The sequence below is a fragment of the Podarcis liolepis genome (assembly GCF_965112155.1).
Source record: "Podarcis liolepis genome assembly, chromosome: 8".
NCBI classification, from domain to species: Eukaryota; Metazoa; Chordata; class Lepidosauria; order Squamata; family Lacertidae; genus Podarcis; species Podarcis liolepis.
The window spans coordinates 7593145-7618179 of NC_139560.1; the positions used below are offsets into that span (position 1 = coordinate 7593145).

At 44.6% G+C, this 25035-nt stretch overlaps 2 protein-coding genes and 1 pseudogene across 3 annotated transcripts; all 3 read left to right on the top strand.

The window, feature by feature from the left end:
- Positions 1 to 333: 333 nt before the first annotated feature.
- On the top strand, positions 334 to 2848 carry LOC310713143 (mas-related G-protein coupled receptor member H-like). The gene is made up of 2 exons (XM_083516959.1): positions 334 to 803; positions 1583 to 2848. The coding sequence occupies exon 2, from the start codon at positions 1623 to 1625 to the stop codon at positions 2616 to 2618; it is 996 nt and encodes a 331-aa protein (XP_083373085.1). The 5' UTR covers positions 334 to 803; positions 1583 to 1622; the 3' UTR covers positions 2619 to 2848.
- Positions 1181 to 10527, top strand: LOC310713130 (proto-oncogene Mas-like; annotated as a pseudogene). The gene is made up of 2 exons (XR_014530102.1): positions 1181 to 1258; positions 9478 to 10527. The product of XR_014530102.1 is annotated as a proto-oncogene Mas-like (transcript).
- Positions 10528 to 20351: 9824 nt separating this feature from the next.
- Positions 20352 to 23433, top strand: LOC310713153 (proto-oncogene Mas-like). The gene is made up of 2 exons (XM_083516977.1): positions 20352 to 20479; positions 22369 to 23433. Exon 2 carries the CDS (start codon positions 22413 to 22415, stop codon positions 23394 to 23396), a length of 984 nt encoding a protein of 327 aa, XP_083373103.1. The 5' UTR covers positions 20352 to 20479; positions 22369 to 22412; the 3' UTR covers positions 23397 to 23433.
- Positions 23434 to 25035: the final 1602 nt, after the last annotated feature.

Consider the following 25035-nt stretch of genomic DNA (forward strand, 5'->3'; position numbering starts at 1 on the left):
AAAAAGAGAGGCTTTAAAGGATTGATGCATCTGGGATTGTGCAGAAGTGTGCCCACACCCCACCAAAAATAGCAGGTTGACCTCCCACATGTGTCATGTCGTCCCAAGGGGGTTGGAAAATTAACGCGATTGAGGCCTGCCAGCAGAACATCACGGGGGAGGAGAGTACTGTTGTGTTCAGAAGCTGTTGTGGGCTTCCATGAAGCATCTGTTTGGCCACTGTGAGACCAGGACAATTGACTGCAAGGGCCACTGACCTGATCTAGAAGGACTCTTTTTTTTTCTTCAGATATATTTCTCCACCCCAGCCTACGTTCTTCCCCTGCAGAACGAACCGCAAGCTGATTTCTCTCTGAATACACTGGTTAGTCTTTCTGTTAATGGGTCAGGTGACACTCTAATCAATAAAGATGTTTCTCCAGATAGGGGCAAAGAGAAGTTGGACTTGCTTACCACTTGCAAACTCTCTCTTCTCAAGAGTGCTTGCTTGGTGCACTGAACTTTAGAAGGCAAGAATCTCCTCCTGAGTTTGTCAAATGCTATCCTGAGACCCAGTGTGGAATACAGTCATCTTATAACATGATGCTGGCAAATGGATTACACAGAACTGAAGACACATGGGCAGAATCCTACACATCTTGCTAAGAACCAGATGAGGCGTCTTAACAATTTCTGCAAATCTTCTGATTACCTGCTGATTCCAGCACCACTCGCTGCTTCCACTCACCATGCCGGAGGGATGCTGATCCAAAGTTTTTGAAAGCAATGTGAATAACTACTTTTGATGTCATTCATTAGCAAAGGTAAGAGGGGATCTGTAGCTGAATGGCAATGCTATGCACCTTTGGCTGATAGGTGGGACAAGCTAACTCCATGGAGTGTTCTCTTAGAAGGATACCAGGTGGATGTCTGGTGAAGACGGCAGAATTTTTTGGTTCCCACATCCAGTCAGGGCAGAAAGTACTAGGCAGGATAGAGTAATGGTTTGTCTAATACATTCCACATTATAAAACTCTTGCTGTCTGGCTAATCTATTGTGGGGGTTTTTTCTTCTAATTTTCATTTTTCTTAATAATCCCAATTCAACTTGAGTTTTATTTATCCACTTTTGTTCAAAATCACAGTTTAATAACAATAAAATTACAAATGCCTTCCCAATTCATTCTAGCTTTTGTTTCCCGAATCACAAGAGCTGTTCAACTCCTTCTCACACTCCTCTTCTCCAACACCCAACCAACCAATGTCCGTGACACAAAAGGTTAGTTTCCGATCTTAAGGCTGAGTCAGAGAGCAGAAGAGGAGAATTTGAGTTGTAAAACAATATGCTTACTGATATTGTGAATGTAATTTTTTTACTCAGAGCAAAAGATCCACAACACATTGGCGAACTCCATTTCCCCCCAAAGCCTTTGAAACTGATAAGTTGTGGCAAACATTCCAAAGACTATATTCCTAAAGTGTTCATCAGTCATGAATTCCCACTATAGCATGTCTCTTTTGTTATTGTTTGAGTGTCTCAGTTTCATATGGTTGAGCTTTACAGCTAAAACCGACTCCACATTTGTTTATTTTCTCTTGTTAGAACTATACAAGAAAAGGCCCAAAAGTCCAGATACAGCAAGATGAGCAATGATGGCCAGGGATCCTGGTCCACTTTAAATGCTTCATTGGAAGATATTGGAGCAGAAAATGGAACTGACTTCCTAACCCCCCAGGACGGTTTCGATCACGAATTATCACCATATCATATAGCAGACATTCTTATCTCCATCTCCATTTTACTTATTAGCATTTTTGGACTTATGGGGAATGGAACTGTCATCTGGTTTCTTGGCTTTTGCATGAAGAGGAATCCTTTCACCACTTTCATACTACATCTGGCTGTTGCTGACCTTGGGGCTCTCATGAGCTTATCTTCTCATTCGATTATGAGAATTTTGAGTTTATTTTCATCCTTACCTTTGTATAGTTACTTGTTCATAGTATTCGACTATTTCTTGTTGTTCATGTACAACACTGGTCAATATCTGTTGACAGCCATTAGCATTGACAGGTGTGTTTCTGTTGTTTTCCCACTTTGGCATCGATGCCACCGACCACCACACTTTTCCACCCTTGTGTGTGCCACAATATGGATCATTTCTTTCCTGCTCTCTGTAATCAGCATGATTCTTTTTATTTTTAGAGATACAATGAATCCCCTTTTCTATCTGCTTCTAATGAATGCTATACTTTGTCTCCCACTCATGACTGTTTCCACTCTGGTCCTGTTTATAAAAGTTTACTTCAGATCACAACTGAGGAAGAAGGGAAAAGCTTTAAGAGCCATCCTGCTTGCCCTCCTCTTCTTCCTCTTGTTAGCTTTTCCATATACTTGCATTTTATTAATCAGATTTTCCCCTCCACTTATAGACTATAAGGTTATATTTTTTGCAATACCAGTTGGGTTGTTATGCAGCTGCCTGAATTGCAGTATTAACCCACTGATTTATTTCCTGATTGGGAGAAACAAGAGGGCTCGATCCAGGGAGAGCATGAAGGTCATACTCCAGAGACTTTTCAAAGAGGAGGAAAACTGCAGAGAGGAACAAGATGTTCCTGTTCAAACCTGGATGTGAAGACTTCAGAAAAGTTCAGAAAGCTTCATTTTCTATCTCTTGGTGTAATTCTTGATATTTGTTTTCCTCTGTACTCACTATTTTATGATTTTGGATTTATTTACTCTGTTAATTTTTGTCCTTGTTTCAGGAGTATCGTTAAAAGCCCCGTGGATTGCTCATTTGGCAGGATTAATATTTAGTATGTTTTAGAAAATGAAATAAAAATAAATGCCGCTTTAACAGTGTAAGTTGAGTGGGATGACTTGCTAAATGGTATAGAAAGCAGACTCATTGCCAAAGGGAATGAAGTAAAGAAATCTTCACATGTAGAGCTCGAATGTTTGAAGAAAACAGAAGAAAGTATTTTCCGCAGATTTTTTAAAAAGTGCATGATAGTAAATTCCACCAGTACAATCCCTATTTTCTGTGCTATTTTTCTAGAAAATGAGGTGCAGAAACTCACCATAAAGGTCTCCTTTGTTCTATTACAATTTCAATGGCACCCATCTGAGAGGTGCCGGAATTGAGTTCCGGAAAGTTCTGGCTGAAAAAGATCCCTGCTTATTATACGAAGGTAGTGATATAGACATTGTAACTATGTGCATATAGAAATCCACAAAATTCTGCCATCTACAACTTTATAGGGCAATGTGACAATTAGCAGAAGTGATTCATGACATCAATGCTTCACTATCTTTCCCAAAAAGTTCTTTGGGGGAAATCCAGAGCATACTGGGGGGGGGGGGGTTCCATAACATGCCTCAATGCACTTTCCACTCAATGCTAGCCGTCAAGCCTATATCCAAAGCTACACTAGACTATTTTCCATGGTGTAGAACTGAAATCGCCATGGATAGATACTCACATTGACACATCATTCTGGTCAATACTTATTAAGAAGAATTGGCATGGGGCATGAGAATAAAGCAGTCAGGTGAAACCATGCAGTCCACTGTGAATTGCAGAGCAAAGAGTCACCTCTGAGCAGGGGGGAAGATGATTGGGCTCCTCTTAAGCTGATTAGCTTTTCACTGGCACAACCTAAGTGACCCACCACAGTGTGCAAGCTTTGGTTAACCAAAAATCAGCATGAGCAAGTAACACTCATCATCAGAATGGCACAAAGCCCTGGTGGGTGATAGAGAAAGATTACTGTCTTCAAACCCAGCTCCTGCAGTCTCTGTATCTCTCTGTCTGTCTGTCTTTCTCTCTCTCTAAGTGTGTGTGTGCGTGTGTGCACGATTAATGAAAGTAAATCTGATGTTTCAAAAGAGAGGAATTAACTTGCTGTTGGACTGATGCAGAAGGATTGAACCCAAGGATTCAGAACTGGATTTGGTCTGAGGCCCAGAACTTTAATTACCCCCATTATGTTTTGGAATTCTTTTGCATATCATTATTGCATATATACCGTATTTTTCGCTCCATAGGACACACTTTTTCCCTCCTAAAAAGCAAGGGAAAATGTGTGTGTGTCTTATGGAGTGAATTCAGGGGGGAGGCAGGTGGGAAAAGCCCCCAAGAGCCTCACACAAGCTCCGTGTGGCTCTTGCGGGCTTTTCCCCAGGAGGGAGAAGGGACTGACTGGCCTGATCAGTCCCTTCTCCCACCTTGTAGAAAGGCCCCCAGGAGCCACGCACCCTTTAAAGAGCGAGCGGCTCCTGCGGGCTTTTCTATGAGGTGGGAGAAGGGACTGACGCAGCCAGTTAGTCCCTTCTCCCTCCTCAGGGAAAAGCCCCCAAGAGCAGTGCGCTCTTTAAAGAGTGTGCGGCTTCTGCGGGAGGTGGGGGGAAAGCCAGTAGAAGCCGCGCAGCCCCTTTAAGGAGCGATCGGCTTCTGCCAGTAGAAAAGCCAGTAGAAGCCGCGCAGCCCCTTTAAAGAGTGTGCGGATTCTGCAGGAGGTTGGGAATACTCCCAGAGCTTGTTGGGGCTGATGGGGGAAGTCTGGGCTTTCCACGCCAGCCCCGATAAGTTCCTGAGCAGCTCTGGGGTAGCCCGCGAAGCCTCCACAGGGCAGCAGCGAGCCTTCATCCCACTGCCCTGTGGAGATGCTCTTGGGGGCTTTCCCCCGAGGAGGGAGGAGGGCAGCCAATCACTGAAGGGCTTCCCTTCTCCCTCCTCGTAGAAAAGCCTGCAAGCGCCGCACACACACTCCACGCGGCTTGCGAAAGGGAGCGCTGAGCAGAGCCTGGGATGCATACGGGCTCTGCTCAGTACTCCCTTTAAATATATTCTTTTCTTGAACCCCCCCCTAAAAACTAGGTGCGCCCTATAGTCCTGCGCGCCCTATGGAGCAAAAAATATGGTAGTTATTTCCCCCCATAATATAAGTTTTGAGTTTGATGCTTTTGTAACTGTCTCATCTCACAGGAAACACCCAACTATCTTCTGCATAAGTTAAAGCAAGATAGCTCTGGTGGCAGATAACAAGGTCCTGGCATTTAACGGTCCTGAACATGTGCCCAGTAGACCATTCTCATACAGAGTCTTCTATATCTCATATCTAAGTCTCATGTCCAGTAATATCAAGTTGATACTTCCCATGTTTGGGCTTCTGTATCCAAAACTATACCACCATTGCATAAGAGACATGCTTTGTGTAGCGCTGAGAGGAGCATAAAACCCCCAGAACAACCCAAAGAAAATTCAGTGGAATGGGATATGGAATGACTGAATGGAAAAAACTAAGAACCAGGTGGAAGGGGGCATGCAGTAGGTCTCTCTCTCTCTCTCTCTCTCTCTCTCTCTCTCTCTCTCTCACACACACACACACACACACACACACACACAATCCCTTGACCTGGCAGCCTTATTCAGACTGAGAATTATTTTTTTCCTTGACGCCAAGATGGAATGAAGAGTGCTCGATATCAATAAATAGAGGCTGTAAAGAACTGGTGCATATGGGATCGGACAGAAGTGTGCCCACACCCCACCAAAAAAAGCAGATTGGCCTCCCAGACATGTCAAAGCTTTCCCAAGGGGGTTGGAAAATTAACGCGATTGAGGCCTGCCAGCAGAACATCACGGGGGAGGAGAGTACTGTTGTGTTCAGAAGCTGTTGTGGTCTTCCTTGAAGCATCTGTTTGGCCACTGTGAGACCAGGACAATTGACTGCAAGGGCCACTGACCTGATCTAGAAGGACTCTTTTTTGTTCTTCAGATATATTTCTCCACCCCAGCCTAAGTTCTTCCCCAGCAGAACCAATCGCAAACTGATTACTCTCTGAATACACTGGTTAGTCTTTCTGTTAATGGGTCAGGTGACACTCTAATCAAGGAAGATATTTCTCCAGATAGGGGCAAAGAGAAGTTGGACCTGCTTACCACTTGCAAACTCTCTCTTCTCAAGAGTGCCTGACTGGGACACTGAACTTTAGACGGCAAGAATCTCCTCCTGAGTTTGCCAAATGCTATCCTGAGACCCAAGGCACAAAGCAACCAGCTTATCACACGATGCTGGCAAATGGATTGCACAGAACTGAAGACACATGGGCAGAATCCTACACATCTTGCTAAGAGCCAGATGAGGCGTCTTAACAATTTCTGCAAATCTTCTGATTACCTGCTGATTCCAGCACCACTCGCTGCTTCCACTCACCATGCCGGAGGGATGCTGAGTCAAAGTTTTTGAGAGCAATGCGAATAGCTACTTTTGATGTCATTCATTAGCAAAGGTAAGAGGGGATCTGTAGCTGAATGGCAATGCTATGCACCTTTGGCTGATAGGTTGGACAAGCTAACTCCCTGGAGTGTTCTTTTAGAAGGATACCGGGTGGATAGCTGCTGAAGATCACAGAAAATTTTGGTTCCCACATTCAGTCAGAGGAGAAAGTACTAGGCAGGATAGAGTAATGGTTTGTCTAATACATTCCACATTGTAAAACTCTTGCTGTCTGGCTAATCTATTGTGGGTTTTTTTTCTAATTTTCATATTTCTTAACAATCCCTATTCAACTTGAATTTTATTTACCCACTTTTGTTCAGAATCACATTTTAATAACAATAAAATTACACATGCCTTCCCAATTCATTCCAGAATCACAAGAGCTCTTCAACTCCTTCTCACACTCCTCTTCTCTAACACCCAACCAACCAAAGTCCACGACACAAGAGGTTAGTTTCTGGTCTTAAGGCTGAGTCAGAGAGCAGAAGAGGAGAATTTGAGTTCTAAAACGATGTGCTTACTGATGTTGTGAATGCAGTTTTTTTACTTAGAAGAAGAAATAAGGAAGATATTTCAAAAATATTATAAGGACTTATATAAAAGAGGAAAGGAAACAAAACAAGAAATAGAGCAGTTTTTGCAAGAACATCATTTAAAACAAATCCCAAAAGAAGAAAAAGAGATACTAGACCTGGAAATTACCCAAGAAGAGATAAAGAAGGCTATTAAAAAGATGAAAAACGGGAAAGTGCCAGGCAAATATTTGGCGTGGCAAATAAGAGAAAGAAGAAAACAAAACACGATTAGTAAGATAAGGGAAGGAGAAAGATTGTGGAAGAGCCAAAAGAAATAAGGGGAGTCCAGGATACAAGAGGTTAGTTTCTGATATTAAGGTTGAGTCAGAGAGCAGAAGAGGAGAATTTGAGTTCTAAAACGATGTGCTTACTGATGTTGTGAATGCAGATAAGAAATGACCAGCAGGTTAAAGGTGTGCAGGTCGGAGCTAAACATTATAAGTTAAGAGCGTTTGCAGATGACCTAGTATTGACTTTGCAAGAGCCAAACACTAGTACGAAAAAGGTTTTAGAAATAATACAACAGTTTGGCCAGGTAGCTGGATTTAAGTTGAACAAGCAAAAAACTAAAGTTTTAGGGAAAAACTTAACAGATATGGAAAAGGAGAAATTTCAAGAGGAAACAGGTTTGACTGTGGTAAAGAAGGTGAAATACCTAGGGGTTTATTTAACATCTAAAAATCTGAATTTGTATAAGGACAACTATGAAAAATGTTGGTCAGAAATTAAAAAAGATCTAGAAATATGGTCAAATTTGAAACTGTCAATGCTAGGCCGAATCGCTGTGATTAAAATGAATGTATTGCCTAGAATGCTTTTTCTGTTTCAGACCTTGCAGATTCTCGACAAGATGGAATGTTTCAAGAGGTGGCAGAAAGATATTTCGAAATTTGTCTGGCAGGGCAAAAAGCCCCGAATTAAATTTAAGATATTGACAGATGCCAAAGAAAGAGGGGGTTTTGCCCTGCCGGACTTAAAATTGTACTACGAGGCAGCAGCTTTCTGCTGGCTGAAAGAATGGATGCTCCTCGAGAACACTGATATCTTGGATCTAGAAGGTTTTAACAATGCTTTTGGTTGGCATGCATATCTTTGGTATGATAAAGTAAACAGCGCTTTTAAAAATCACATTGTTAGGAAAGCATTGATTAATGTTTGGATAAGATACAAAGATCTATTGGAAAATAAAACCCCTAGATGGGTGTCACCAGTGGAGGCCAAAGCAGTGAAGAGACTCAATACGGAGGCCGGATGGCCGAAGTATTGGGAAATCTTAGAACAGGATGGAGACAAGTTCAGACTACAAAGTCAGGAGAAATTGAAGCATAAAGTTGGAAACTGGTTTCAATATCGTCAAATAATGGAATTTTTTAAACAGGACAGGAAAATTGGTTTCCAGGTGGAAAAATCAAAATTAGAAACTGAACTGTTAGAACCCAATACTAAGATTTTATCTAGAATGTATAACTTGCTGTTGAAATGGAACACACAGGATGAAACAGTAAAATCTGCTATGATTAAGTGGGCTCAGGATGTTGGACATAACATCATGTCAGCTGACTGGGAATGGTTATGGAACACCGGTATTAAATTTACGGCATGTAATGCCTTAAAGGAAAACATTATGAAAATGGTATACAGGTGGTACATGACCCCAGTCAAGCTGGCAAAAATCTATCATTTGCCTGATAATAAATGTTGGAAGTGTAAAGAGACTGAAGGTACCTTTTATCACCTTTGGTGGACTTGCCCGAAGATTAAGGCCTTCTGGGAAATGATCTATAATGAAATGAAAAAGGTACTTAAATGTACCTTTCCCAAAAAGCCAGAGGCCTTTCTTCTGGGCATTGTCGGCCAATTGGTGACAAAGAAGGATAGAACTTTTTTTATGTATGCTACAACAGCGGCAAGAATACTCATCGCAAAGTATTGGAAGACACAAGATTTACCCACTCTGGAAGAATGGCAGATGAAAGTGATGGACTATATGACATTGGCCGAGATGACAGGCAGAATCCGTGACCAACGAAAAGAGACGGTGGAAGAAGACTGGAGAAAATTTAAAAGTTATCTGAAGGATTATTACAAACTTAATGAATGTTAAAAATGTCGTGGTTTTCAGAAACAAGGGGGTACAGGGATATATGGTTAGAGGATAGAAAAGGACTAAGTTGACAGAGATTTGAAAGCAATAATTGGGAGTTGCTAGTTGAAGTATGGACATTGGGATGCAGAGAGGGGGGTATGGGGAAGTCCAAGAAAAGAGGTTTATAAGAAAATATGTATGAAACTATGCGTGTTTGTTTGTCATTTTCATTGTTTGTTTGTCTTTTTAAAACGTTGTAAAACCAATAAAAATTTTATAAAAAAAAAAAAAAACTGATGTTGTGAATGCAGTTTTTTTACTTAGAGGAAAGATCCACAACACATTGGCAAACTCCATTTCCCCCCTAAGCCTTTGAAACTGATAAGTTGTGACAAACATTCCTGTGAACCATATTCCTAATGTGTTTGTTTATCCGTCATTAATTCCCACTATAGCATGTCTCTTTTATTATTGTTTGTCTCAGTTTAATAGGTTGGACTTTATAGCTAAAACGGGCTCCACATTTGTTTATTTTCTCCTGGTAGTAAGAGCTATACAAGAAAAAGCTCAGAAGTAGAGATACAGCAAGATGAGCAATGATGGCCCGGGATCCTGGTCCCCTTGGAATGCTTCATGGGAAGATATTGGAGCAGAAAATGGAACTGACCTCCTAACTCCCCAGGATGGTTCTGATCATGGATTGCCACAATATCGTATAGCAGACATTCTTATCCCCATTTTACTTATCTCCATTTTACTTATTAGCATTTTTGGAATCATTGGGAATGGAACTGTCATCTGGTTTCTTGGCTTTTGCATGAAGAGGAATCCTTTCACCACCTTCATCCTGCATCTGGCTGCTGCTGACCTTGGGGCTCTCATATGCTTATTTACTTTTCCCATTATATATCTTCTGGAGTCATTCTTAACTCCCTATATGCATTTGATTGTATTATTGGGTTCCATTCTTTTTTTCTTCATGTACAACACTGGTCAATATCTGTTGACAGCCATTAGCATGGACAGGTGTGTTTCTGTCGTTTTCCCGCTTTGGCATCGATGCCACCGACCACCACACTTTTCCACCCTTGTGTGTGCCACAATATGGATCACTTCTTTCCTGCTCATTGCAATCAACTTGATTGCTGCTATTTTTAACATTCTACCGTATACCATTTTATTCCAGTTTCTAATGAATGCTATACTTTGCCTCCCACTCATGACTGTTTCCACTCTGGTCCTGTTTAGAAAAGTTTACTTCAGATCACAATAGAGGAAGAAGGGAAAAGCTTTAACAGCCATCCTACTTGCCCTCCTCTTCTTCCTCTTCTTAGCTTTCCCATTTTCCTGCATTTCATTAATCAGTTTTTTCCCTGTAGTTATAGACTATAAAATGCAATTTGTTGCAATATATGTTGGGTTATTATGCAGCTGCCTGAATAGCAGTATTAACCCACTGATTTATTTCCTGATTGGGAGAAACAAGAGGGCTCAATCTAGGGAGAGCATGAAGGTCATACTCCAGAGACTTTTCAAAGAGGAGGAAAACTGCAGAGAGGAACAAGAAGTTCCAGTTCAAACCCGGATGTGAAGAAATACTTCAAGATAGCTGAGAAAGCCTCATTTTCTATCTCTTCTTTCTATCTATTTCTTGGTACTTGTTTTCCCCTGTCCTCACTATTTTATTATTTTGAATTCATTTACTCTGTTAATTTTTGTCCTTGTTTTAGCAGTATCGTTAAAAGCCCCTTGGATTGCCCATTTGGCAGGATTAATGCTTTGTATGTTTTAGAAAATTAAATAAAAAAGAAATGCCACTTCAACAGACTTTGAGTTGAGAAGGATGACTTGCTAAATGGTATAGAAAACAGACTCATTGCCAAAGGGAATGAAGTAAAGAAATCTTCACATGTAGAGATTGAATGTTTGAAGAAAACAGAAGAAAGTATTTTCCCCAGGTTTTTTAAAAAGTGCATGATAGTTAATTCCACCAGTACAATCCCTATTTTCTGTGCTATTTTTCTAGAAAAAGAATGCAGAAATTCACCATGAAGGCCTCCCTTGTTCTCTTATAACAGCCATGGCACCCATCTGAGGGGTGTGGGACTTGAGCTCTGGTGAATTGTGGCTGAAAAAAAAGCCATGTTTATATCGATGTAGTGATATAGAAATTATAACTATGTGCATATAGAAATCTACACCTTTATAGGGCAATGTGACAATTAGCAGAAGTGATTCATGACATCAATGCTTCTCCAACTTTCCAATAATTTTTTGGGGAAAAAACACCAGAGCATACCGGGGGGGAGATGGCTCCATATCATGCCACAATGCACTTTCCACTCAATGCTAGCCGTCAAGCCTATATATTCAAACATGCACTAGACTCTTTTGCATGGTGAAGAACTGAAATCACCATGTATAAAGACTCACCTTGACACATCATTCTCGTTAACACTTATTAAGAATGATTAGGATGGGGCATGAGAATAAAGCCGTCAGGTGAAACCATGCAGTCCACTCTGCACTGCAGATCAAAGAGTCCCCTTTGAGCAGGGGAGAAGATGACTGGGCTCCTCTTATGCTGATTAGCTTTTCACTGGCACAAGCTAAGAGACCCACCACAATGTGCAAAGGCTCTAATGCAATTGAGAGGAAGCAAGATGCTCACATAAAAGGCTAACCAAAAATCAGCTTGAGCAAGTAACACTCATCATCAAAATGGCACAAAGCACCTGATGGGTGTCAGAGAAAGATTACTGCCTTCCAACCCAGCTCCTACAGTCTGTGCGTGTGTGTGTGTGTGTGTCTGCGCGCGCGCGCGCGTGATTAATGAAAGTACCGTAAATCTAATTATTCAAAAGAGAGGAATTAACTTGCTGTTGGACTGAAGCAGAAGGACTGAACCCAAGGATTGAGAATTGGATGTGGTCTGAGGTCCAGAACTTTAATTACCCCCATAATGTTTTGGAATTCTTTTGCATATCATTATTGTATATATAGTTATTTTCCCCCATAATATAAGTTTTGGGTTAGATGCTTTTGTAACTTGTCTCCTCTCACAGGAAACACCCAAATATCTTCTGCAGAAGTTCAAGCAAGATAGTTCTGGTGGCAGATAACAATGTTCTGGCATTTAACGGTCATGAACATGTGCCCAGTAGACCATTGCGTGTTGAGTCCCACAAAGCCACCCTCACCAATAACTCACACTTCACACGTTAATTTTGTTTAAGGTTTTTGGCATGATTTTGGCCACAACTTTATTAAAATACATATACGTGAGTGGTTGCTTAGGCATTGGTTAAGACTATCTGTCCTTGCCCAGGGACAGGGCTGGCCTTCCGGATTCCAGCGGAAGCCAGCCTGGGAAACAAGTATTGGGTGAGAAGGTGAGGCTGGGTAACAGTCCCACACCTCTCACCCTCATGTTCCTGTGGGGCTTGCACGGCCCAGGTCCGACTCCGGGGACAAGGACGAAAGAATGGCAAGCCCCTGGATTCCTTTAACGGAATTCCCTTTCCGCCACCATTGGAGGGGTAGGCACTTACCCCTCCCAACCAATTTTAAACCAATGCCTAACCGCCAATGGAGCCTTAGCTCGCCGCCAAACCACTCACGAACTCAGCCAAGACCTTAGCTTAGCCACCACAGCACCCAACCACGCCTTATTCCCTAAGGCCGAAAGATGCACCCCATCATCCCTGAATAGAGATTCCTCCCTAGGCAGAATCTCAGGATGGGAAATCACGTCACCTCCCAACTCGAAAACTTTTTCCGAGACCGCTGAATTGATCCGCTTCCTAGCCCTCTCAGTGGCAGTTGGGCAACGACTGCCTCTCCAACTGCGCCTTTGCAAAAACTTTGACCAGAAAATTTTTGTTGCCGGCACCATTGCCCGCAGCACTTCAAGATCTCCCAGGATAGCAGCACGTAACGAAGCACAGTCCATAGAAACCAGGTCGTTCTCACCCAACTGCACCACAATGGCCGTGGGCGGCCCTTCCTCTGCCAGCTGCCTACGAATCAGTGGCAGAAACTCAGTCCAGGACATCCCCCTTCTGGCCAGCCAAGATACGCGCACGTGAGGAGGAAGGCCGAGACCCGGTCCCAATCTGAGCTGCCTGGCTCCAACAGCGGCCCAATGTACGATACTGTGCCCCACCATCCATATGCGTACGGCTGCTAAACCTGGTATAGAGAAACAAAATATAAAACATCATGTTAGCGAACATAGCCTCTAAACGCGTTCGACTTCCAACGACCCAAGTTCTTTATCCTGCCCGCAGACAGGCCCCAATGTGCTGCCATCGTGGCAGCCCCGATCCTGAAAGAATGTGGGGCAAAATCACTAGCAGAAGCACCACAAGCCGCAATGGCCTTCCGCATCACCCTTGCAAACTGTCGCCTAGACAGAGGCGACCCATCTTCGTGCTGCAATAATGGACCTTCTCCCGGAGCCCGGAGGGACAAGTACCTCCTGACATCTTTGACCGGACACGGACCCACCTCCCTTGCGGCCGGTAAACGAATGAGGGCTCCCCTTCCACCCTGATCCGTTTTAGAATTCCTGATGAGGAGTCTTAGCTCATCTGGAGATAGCTGTGCATCCTGAAACAATAACCCCCTGGAACGACCATTATTGTGCTCCTCCCATACGAGCTCACCAACCCTTAGTGCTCCGAAGAAGGCAATAGAAAAGGCCGCAGAAAAAAGGCGAGCCTCATACCTAGACCAGCAAACGCTCCTCAGCTCTTTGCGCATCTTGCACAGCAAATCATATGATATAGGGTGCCTAGTAGCTGGCTGGGAAGGACAAAGCCTACCCCATCCCTCAAGAGCCTTACGTACGGAAAACTTAGCGCAAGGATCCTTGTCAAAATAAGCTTTGCAGAAAAAGGCAATGGCAGCTGCCTGAATTCTTAGCGTCTTCGCTGCACGTCCTAACTGAAACAGGTGCGCCAAATATCTTAGCACCTGAGAAGTCAAGGGGGAAGCCCCCCTTTGCTCCCCGGCCGACTGATATGTAAAGGACAAAAAATCAGCCCATGCTTTGGTGTATGACCTGAGTGTAGAAGGAGAAATAGAAGCCATTACTCCCTGAAACACTAGCTCCTGCCAAGGCTCCAGAGATGATCCGGGAAACATTCCGGACGTTTCCGAGCCTCTGGAACCAGAAGTCTGAACCGCTCCATCTGAAAACGGGACAGAGCATCAGCAATTTCGTTAGACACCCCCGGAACAAAACGTGCGGAAAAGACTATATTATAGCGTAAACAATGTAAAACAAAAGCCCGTAAGAGGGCCGACACCCTAGGAGAGCGGGAGGACAGCTTGGCCAACACGTTTACCACCGCCTGGTTATCAGTCCAGAAGCAGACTCGTCGGTCCCTGAACTCTTCGACCCACAAGTGCACTGCCACTGCAATGGGAAAGAACTCAAGAAAAGTTAGGTCCCGAGTAATGGCTGTTCCCTGCCAATCAAGAGGCCAGCGCTTGGCACACCACCTACCCATCCAATATAGACCAAAACCTTGGGATCCTGCAGCATCTGAATGCACCTGAAAATCGTTCTGCAAGTTCAGAGTATCTTGCCATAACGATACCCCATTAAAATCCTCCAAAAATTCCAGCCATATGCTGAGATCAGCCCTCACCTCCCTGGAAAGACGAACACGATGATGCGGGGCCTTCAAGCCCACCGTGAGGCGAGCCAATCGAGAGCAAAAGGGGCGGCCAGGGGCCACCACCCTACAGGCAAAATTCAGGTGACCTAACAGCGACTGGATCTGCAGTAGGGACACCTTCTTTAAGGGAAGCAATTCCTCTATAACATTTTTCAAAGCCACCAGCTTATCCTTTGGCAAGCTAGAGGTTTGAGACACCGTATCCAAAAGGATGCCCAAATACGTAAGCTGAGTCGAGGGGCCCTCAGTCTTTTCAGCCGCCAATGGGACCCCTAGCTCCTCAGTAAGGGCAGCTAAAGCACGCAACAGAACCGAGCAATTGTCAGTATTACACTCAGAAGCCAATAAAAAATCATCCAAATAATGAGTAACCCCTTCCAACCCGGTTTTCAGCTTGAGGGCCCATTCCAAAAAGGTGCTAAAAGATTCAAAAGCAGCGCACGCTATAGAGCAGCCCATGGGCATGGCCTTGTCAAAATAGTATTTTCCCTCAAACTGGAAACCGAGCAGCCAGAAATCCTCCGGATGAATCGGGAGCAAGCGGAATGCCGACTCAATGTCGCATTTTGCCAATAACGCAGCTGGTCCAAACTTCCGGATCATCTTGATCGCGTGATCAAGAGAGGCATACCTAACTGAGCAAAGTTCTGGAGGAATCACATCATTAACTGAAGTACCCCTAGGGTGAGATAAATTATGAATCAAACGGAATTCACCAGGGGCCTTCTTTGGCACGATGCCCAGTGGGGAAACATGCAAATTAGTAAATGGAGGGGCACAAAAGGGGCCAGCCATCCGATGCATAGCCACCTCTTTCGTCATCTTCCTTCGGGCAATCTCTGGCAATTCACGAACTGATTTCTGATTAGACGAATTCCGAGCCACGGGAGGCTTGGCTACCGGAATCCGAAAACCAACTGAAAAACCGTCGCTCAGGTAACGAGCGGCCTCCCTATCCGGGTAAAACCTGAGCCACTCTTTTAGGGCCGGCAGACGAATAGGAGTCTGGGCCAGTGAAGTCAGCACCTCATTTTGCTGTTCCTGAGGTTGAGGGTGTGGGGGGGGCTGCCTTGGGGGGTTGTTGAGAGCCCCCTTTTCCCCCACGAAAGGGCCGCCGCCCACCAAAACAAGAGGAAGCCGGATGCAATCCATTGCACTTCTCACAAGTGTGCGCAAATCTACAAGTTGAACGCTGACAGGAAGTCCTGTTAAAATCCCAACACGGCAATCGACGGCCAGGTCTGAAGGCAGAGACACCCTGTTTCTGCTGCTCCGGTACCTTTTTGTCAATGAGTGGGGCAACATGAGTAGTCCACACATCGAGATCTTTCCGATCCCAGCGTGCAGACGGAATCTTGGCCGCACGACGCCTAAAGTTCTCATCATATTTGATTGCGGCTTTATCGCCAGCCTTGGTAAAGGCAGAGCGTACAATCGACAGATAAACTAACAAATGAAGGGACCTACGTGGATAAGCTGCCATGACTATACCGGCGAAGACCTGAAAACAGTCAAGCCAGTGTTCGAAGGTCCTGCCCGCCGCAGAAACCCCTGAGCGCTTTTTAGTAGAAGCGCTTCCTTTTTCCTGCTCTTCAGAAGGCGGGGCTAACTTGAAAATGTCTACATAGCGTCCATTTAAAATCCTGGCCCGCCATTTCGATGACAAGTGTGAGCCTGGGATAATATCCCTGGCCGAATTGGTTGAGACTTTAATGTCGGGAACCAACACACCATCCCTGCATTCTTGAACAGCTCCATACTTTGCCCGATGAGCGTTGGACCTGCGCTCCCAAGCCCACCTAGGAAGCCCCGAAGCCGATTCACCAAAACCCCAATAAAGTTCCAAGTGAGTACCCTCATCGTCGGAGCTAGAGGAAGACGTACCCGAAGTGGAGGAAGTGGAGTCATCCTTCCTGCGCTTTGCACGTTTCCGAGACGCCCTCTTGTGGCGACGCTTCCCTCCCAAGGACTTCCTGGCGGGGACCGGGAGACTGTCTTCGACAGAGGATTCCGAATCAGGGTGCTGCTGAGACGGAACTGAAACAGACTGCATAGAGACAACATGTGAGATACCAGAACCGGATGCCACAACCGGTAGAGAGCGAGCAGGTGTGCGCCGGCGAGTGGACGCAGCCAACGGTGCGCTCCTTCCCGAGGCCCGCCTGGAAAGGCGGCCTGACCGCCGAGGCCAGTTCTGTATTACAGGTAAGCCAGGAGACTGGGATAACTGTGGATTCCTAATTAAACCCTGTGGTGACGATCCTTCTCCCTCATCCTCGCTAGATGACGATGAAGCCGGAGGCGGCACCACTGCTGAAGAGGGCGGGCCCCCAGACGTGGACGGTTGAGAAGAACGATGTTGCAGGAAAAGGTCCAAATCAGCTGCGAAGCGAGATAGAGCCGCAGGGTCACCTGCCATGCCTGCCACCAACGATTGCACTCGCCCCACCGGTTGATTGGTGGGGGGAGAGCGGAGCACTTGGGATGGACCTCTGATAGGCCGTTTTGACGTGATGGCAGAGCTGGAGCGCGTAGCAGCTTTCTTTGGAGCCATACCTGCTAGCAGGAGATAAAATCAAAACCAGTTAAATTACCGATCGCAACAGCAAAATAAGGCTAGCAACCTCCAGACAATAAGCCCTGCTGGGCCTTCCACCAGCTGTTACTAGATCACCTCAAATGAATTCTAGGCCGCAGCTCGGAAAAGACTGTCTCTTGGCCAAGGCAATAGCCAGGTGTATTCGTCTCTTACAGTATCTATCTATCTATCTATCTATCTATCGGAAAATAAAACAAAGATGCAGTCGTAAGCACTGATGCCAGCCCAAGAGGCCCCAGCAGGCCCAAACGCAAATAAATTACCACCAAGCAGCAGTAATATTACTTGCCCAGTCACTTATTTAGCGGCAGTGTGATAAATTAGCAGCCAGCAGGGGCAGGGGTAGGGGGGGTGGGGGGTGAGGCCCAGTCCCTCACAAAACAATTGAGGCGCAGTACCTCTCAGAGCCACTAGGGGGAGCCTCCGTCGGCAAGACGATGCCCCAAAATGGCGGAGCCAACCAGAATGACTCGGCAATAGTAGCTAGGCCGCGAGCGCGCCCAGGGCCGCGGCGCTGACGCGACGGGCCTGTATTTGCCCCCCCCGCACGCCCACGCGAGGCGGGCGGGCCCGCTGGCTCAAGAATGGGGCCCGCTGAAATCACCCCGGCGGGGCGCTCCCCCGCCGCCGCCGCCGCGCGGCCGCCGGACACAGCCCCGGAGAACGGGGCGTCGCCGACGCGGCAGCGACCTCGGCGAATTGGGCCTGGATCCCGCCGCCCGCCGCGACCCCAGGTAGGCCCGAGTGCACAGGAGCCGCAATGAGGGCGGGGGGGGGGGTCTAAGGCGCTCCGCTACGGAGCTATGGATGGGAGAAGGGCGGGCCGCGGCCCTGCGAGGGCACGGGCGCTTCCCCCGGCGCACGGGAGGAGGCCTCCCCTGGACTGGGGGGGGCACCCCCGCTCCCACTAAACTGCAATTAAATTAACTAAAGAAGCCAAATTAAATTAACTAATAAATAAACAAAAGGACAGATCTAGACGAAAGAGGAGGAAGGGAAAAAACGGGAAGGAAATAATAAAGGGAGAGGAACAGAAGGCAATAAGGCCCAAAGAAAATCAACGTCCAATAAACAATTCTTTATACTCAGCAACCGGCTCCAGACAATCTGCTCCGTGATCCGATGCAGAGGCCAAGAGGACTTCCCCACGTGAGTAACCTGTATTTATAGCCTCTGTCCTTCTCTCTCAATTGGAAACATGCTAAACTCCCCAGCAACCCAATTAACCCTTTAAGGGATTCTACTTTGTCCAAACCTGCCTGGTAACAGCAGGGTGGCTTGTATTCTCCCACCCGCAACCCATGCTCTCTTTTGATGGAGAACACGCTTTCCCATACAGAGTCTTCTATATCACATATCTAAGTCTCATGTGCAGCAATATCAAGCTGATACTTCCCATGTTTGGGCTCCTGTACCCAAAACTATAGCACCATTGCATAAGATACATGCTTTGTGTAGCACTGAGAGGGGCATAAAACCCCCAGAACAACCCGAAGAAAATTCATTGGAATGGGATATGGAATGACTAAATGGAAAAAAACTAAGAACCAGGTGGAAGGGGGCATGATGTATGTTGGTCTCTCTCTTTCACACAAACACACACAGAGAGAGAGAAAGAGAGAGAGAGAGACCATCTCTTGGTCTGGCTAGATTGTAGCCTTTTTTCCTTGTCCCCAGGATGGAATGAAGAGTATTCCCAAAAAATAGAGGCTTTAAAGAATTGAGGCATGTGGGATTGGGCTGAAGTATGTTGAAGACCCAGCAAAAAAAGCATATCGGCCTCCCACACATTTCAAAGTTTTCCCAACAGGATTGAAAAATCAAATAGATTAAGGCCTGCCAGCAGATCATCATGAGGAGGATAGTCCTGTTGTGTTCAGAATGAGAAATGGTGGTCAGTTTTGCATCTACGCTGCAGCAAGAAGAAAAAAGAGGAACTAGTGGCAGAACGAACAGCACAGTCAGATGCACTTTGCCCATGCTTGAAATCCTAAGTAACACAAAATGTATACAGTGGTACCTCGGGTTACATACGCTTCAGGTTACATACACTTCAGGTTACAGACTCCGCTAACCAAGAAATAGTGCTTCAGGTTAATAACTTTGCTTTAGGATAAGAACAGAAATCGTGCTCCGGCAGCACAGCTTCAGCAGGAGGCCTCATTAGCTAAAGTGGTGCTTCAGGTTAAGAACAGTTTAAGGTTAAGTACGGTCCCCTCTCCATTTGTGTCTTTTCCCCAGCCATTTAAATAACATATTTATCGTGAAAATTGATAATGGCCATATCTGCCCAATTCAAACTACACAAATTTTCAAATGTTTCCATTCATGTCTATGACTGACCCTCTAACATCCACTGGGATATATAAAAACAGGTTCTCAGGGCTCCTCCACACCTCATTTGGCCTTCCATTTCCCACCAGGAAAACCTTCTCCTTACTTCTGAATCGAAACAAATGACCATTGGGTTTTAACACAGATTGCTGTTCATTTCAATTCAGAGGGAACGAGCATGGTTTTCAGGGGAAAGCTGAACAGCAAAGACAATGTCACTCGGACCGGTGCCTGGAAAGAACCTGAAAACTGCGTGAAACTGTGCCTTTTTGGAATGGGACTGGTGGAAGGTGGACAAGCCCTCAATCTGAACAAGGAAAATGATCCAGCCAGAAAGTGCCATGTTATTTACTCTACATAGATGTTTACATACATATGTGTGTCTGACATCTTATTCAGCCATTCCATTCTGTTCTCCTCTCCCTCCTGGTTCTCCATTTCCCCCCTCTTAGATATTCAGAAGCCCCCTCCCCCCGGTCTGATTTCCAGGTTCCATAGTTACACCTGTGGGGCTCCATACACACCATGTAGTCAAAGCATATCATTTCCCCCAAAGAAAACCAGACACTGTAGTTTTACCCCTCACCCAGTTGTTCCTGGCAACTTATTTACTCACTTTTCTCAAGAATGCTTCTCTATGACATCAAGACTTTGGAGGCAAGAACCTCCTCTTAACTTTCTTGACAACCAGTGAACAAAATTCTTCTTGCCACAGGATGTTGGCATACTGCTTAAGAACAGATGAAGAGTAATGGCTGGAGCCCTAAACATCTTGGGGAGAGCTTGGTGATACATCTATTTTCTCCTCCTTGGGTCTGTAGTCAGTTCTGCCAATCTTCCGACTACCTCCTCATTCCAGCACATGATTTTTTGCTTCTTGCTGCCTCCAACTCACCATTTTCTTAGACTGCTGATCAACAATTGCTCACAGGTATGTGAATGTCTCAAGTTGACATGGTTCATTTGCAAAAGTGGGAGAGGAACCAAAGGCAGAAGTGTACATGCATTTCGGGCAGAAAAGCCCAGGTTGAATACTGGGCTGGACCAACCAATAAACTGCCTCACAAGTGCCGTACAGTAGGGATACAACAGTTTACTGGTGGTGGCAATTGTCCTTCTTATGATAGGAAATACTATGTGAGAGACAAAGAATGGGGATTGAGGAGGGTCAATAGGAGAGGAATTAAAAATGACCCTATTTTCATCTGAGGAATATTCAGGGATATGTCAATGTATTGGGGATTGAACAGAAGTGTCCCCATGTCCCGTAAAAAAACAAAAAAACAAAAAAAACAAAACAGGTTGCTCTTCAAAGTTGCCCCGAGTGGGTTGGGAAATTAAAGAGCTGATGGGCCAGTAGAAAACCAGAGGAGTGGAGATGACTGTTGTGTTCTGAAGCTGTTTGTAGGCTTCCCTTAAGCATCTGTTTGGCCATTGGGAGACCAGGACAGTGGATTTCAGTTGAGATTTATTTTATCTGGTTTTGTTAAATATCACATTTTAATAATAGTACAAACTTACATGTGCCTTCCCAAAGCATCGTTTTGTTATGGTTTTTTTATGTTGAAAGCTTTCCACTGTGGCTGGGGAAAGCAGTCAGATGTGTGGTGTACTAATAATCAAAATGGCTTTTGTTTTGGTGGTCACCAGAGCTGCTCAACTCCTTCTCCCGTTCCTCTTCTCCATTCTAGATTTGAAGCACTGAGCCCATCCAACCATCCCACTCCCAGGGTTTAGGACACGGTATGTTAGTTTGAGACGTCAAGTTTGACTCACAGAGCAGTAGAGGGGAATTTTAGTTCAAAAATGAAATGGTTAAAGACTTTCTGAGAGATCAGACACAAAGAGTAAGGATTGGACCTGTTACATCTACCTTCCTGAAGCTCAGCACTGGCACTCCACAGGGACGCGTGCTAAGTCCATACCTGTATTCGTTGTATACATATGATTGCATTTCATCTGACCCATCTACTGCAATTATTAAGTTTGCTGATGACACCACCATAATGGGTTTTATTACAGGCGGAAATGAATCTGCGTACAGGGGGGAGGTTCAAATGGTATCCACATGGTGCTCAGAGAACAATCTGCACCTAAACATTGGCAAGACAAAGGAGATGGTGTTGGACTTTTGGAGGAAGAGAGGGGAGCTAGTCCCGTTGTTTATCACGGGGGGCTGTGTGGAGAGAGTCTCTTCCTTTAAATACCTGGGAGTCCATCTTAGTGAAGACCAAACTTGGAAGGTCATACAGCACAGGTGGTTAGGAAGGCCCAAAAGAGACATCATTTCCTTAGGGTCTTGTGAAAGAACAAGGTTGGACAGCAACTGATGATTTCCTTCTATCAGCCTCATACTGTATTATGGTGTGGTACGCTGGTTTGACAGCCATAGACAGAGTTCCTATGGAGGGTGGTTAAGACAACACACGATATCGTGGGCTGTCCCCTGAGTCCACTAGATGTCATTTTGGGAGACCGTTGTCTCAGAAGAGTGAGGAACATTCTAAGGGATGACTCACACCCTGGCCAGCACATGATAAGCTGCACCAACAGACTAAAAAACATTTTCTACCCATGGGCTGTGAGGCTGCTGAATGGAAGACAGCAACATTGCAGCTGACGTTCAGGGTTGGTACGTACGACAGCACACAGAGTGTAACAAGGACTGAGAGATTGGGGGGGGGGGGTTATTTAATCTCACTGTAAACAAGTGTACAGTGACAATAAAGTATTTCTATTTCTAATATGAGTGTCTCACTTTAATATGGTTGAGCTTTGTAGGCAAAACTGACTCCACATTTGCTTCTTTTCTCCTGGTAGAAAGAGCCATTGAAGGAGTAGCTCAGAAGCAGAGATCCTGCAAGATGAACAATGATGGCCTGGGATCCTTGTCCCCTTGGAATGCTTCATGGGAAGACATTGGAGCAGAAAATGGAACTGACATCCTAACCCCCCAGGACAGTTTTGATCATGAATTATCACTAAATCATCCTATACCAGCAATTATTCTATATTTCATAATTATAGTTATTAGCATTTTTGGACTTATGGGGAATGGAACTGTCATCTGGTTTCTTGGTTTTTGCATGAAGAGGAATCCTTTTACCACTTTCATACTACATCTGGCTGTTGCTGACCTTGGGGCTCTCATGACCTTATCTTGTTGTTCGATTATGAGAATTTTGAGTTTATTTCAATTCTTCACTTTTTATATTTACTTGTTTGAAGTATTCGAGTATTTGTTGCTGTTCATGTACAACACTGGTCAATATCTGTTGACAGCCATTAGCATGGACAGGTGTGTTTCTGCTGTCTTCCCACTTTGGCATCGATGCCACCGACCACCACACTTTTCCACCCTTGTGTGTGCCACAATATGGATCCTGCTCACTGTAATCAGCATGATTCTTTATCTTTTTAGAGATACAATGAGTCTCCTTCTCTATCTGCTTCTAATAAATGCTATACTTTGCCTCCCACTCATGACTGTTTCCACTCTGGTCCTGTTTATAAAAGTTTACTTCAGATCACAACTGAGGAAGAAGGGAAAAGCTTTAACAGCCATCCTACTTGCCCTCCTCTTCTTCCTCTTCTTAGCTTTCCCATTTACTTGCATTTTATTAATCAATTTTTTCATTTTAGACTATAATGTTGTATTTTTTGCAATACCAGTTGGGTTATTATGCAGCTGCCTGAATAACAGTATTAACCCACTGATTTATTTCCTGGTTGGGAGAAACAAGAGGGCTCGATCCAGGGAGAGCATGAAGGTCATACTCCAGAGACTTTTCAAAGAGGAGGAAAACTGCAGAGAGGAACAAGAAGTACCAGTTCAAACCCAGATGTGAAGACTTCAAAATAGCTCAGAAAGCTTCATTTTCTATCTCTTGATGTATTTCTTGATATTTGTTTTCCTCTGTACTCACTATTTTATGATTTTGGATTTATTTACTCTGTTAATTTTTGCCTTGTTTCAGGAGTATCGTTAAAAGCCCCATGGATTGCTCATTTGGCAGGATTAATATTTTGTATGTTTTAGAAAATGAAATAAAAAGAAATGCCACTTCAACAGACTTTCAGTCGAGGATGACTTGCTAAATGATATAGAAAACAGATTCATTGCCAAAGGGAATAAAGTAAAGAAATCTTCACATGTAGAGCTTGAATGTTTGAAGAAAACAGAAGAAAATATTTTCCCCAGATTTTTAAAAAAGGGCATTATGGAACATTCCACCAGTACAATCCTTATTGGCTCTGCTATTTTTATAGAAAAAGAGCTGCAGAAACTCGCCATAAAGGTCTCCCTTGTTCTCTTATGCAATCCACGTGAGAGATGCCAGAAATGAGTTCCGGTGAGTTCTGGCTGAAAAAAACCCCTGCTTATTATATGGATGTAGTGATATAGAAATTATAACTATGTGCATATAGAAATAAAAAGAATTCTGCCATCTAACCTTTATAGGGCAATGTGACAATTAGCAGATGTCGTTCATGACATCAATGTTTCTCTATCTTTCCAATAAAGGTTTTGAAAAGAACACCAGAGGATACAGGGGGGGAGATGGTTCCATATCATGCCACAATGCACTTTCCACTCAATGCTAGCCATCAAGCCTACATCCAAACCTACACTAGACTCCTTTGCATGGTGAAGAAGCAAAATCACCATGGATAAAGACTCACCTTGACACATCATCCTATTTAGAAGGATTGGGATGAGGCATGACAATAAAGCAGTCAGGTGAAACCATGCAGTCTACTCTGCAATGCAGAGGGAAGGGTCACCCCTGGACATGGGAGAAGATGACTGGGCTCCTCTTAAGCTGATTAGCTTTTCACTGGCACAACCTAAGTGACCCACCACAGTGTGCAAAGGCTCTAATGCAATTGAGAGGCAGCAAGCTGCTCACATAAAAGGCTAACCAAAAATCAACCTGAGCAAGTAACACTCATCATCAGAATGGCACAAAGCCCTGATGGGTGACAGAGAAAGATTACTGTTTTCCAACCCAGCTCCTACAATCTCTCTCTCTCTCTCTCTCTCTCTCTCTCTCTCTCTCTCTCTGTGTGTGTGTGTGTGTGTGTGTGTGTGAGAGAGAGAGAGAGAGAGAGAGAGAGAGAGAAAGAACCTTAAATTTGATTATTCAAAACAGAGGAATTAACTTGCTGTTGGACTGATGCAGAAGGATTGAACCCAAGGGTTGAGAATGACTTGTGAGCCCAAGGATTGTGAATAGAATTGGGGATTGATGTCAGAAAATCTGAATGGTGAGGAAAGGGAATGATTCTGACATCTGAGTGTTGGATTGATTGGACAGCCAAGCTAATTCAGAGCTGAGCAGTTCACCCTTCCCCATGTGAGAGATAGACAGAGAGAGTGTGAAGGTATTTGTCCATAAGCCCAGCCACCTTTTCTCCACATCCCACTGATCCTGCTGCTATAGTCAAACAAATAGATATCAAACATAAGGCACATTGTAAGAAGAA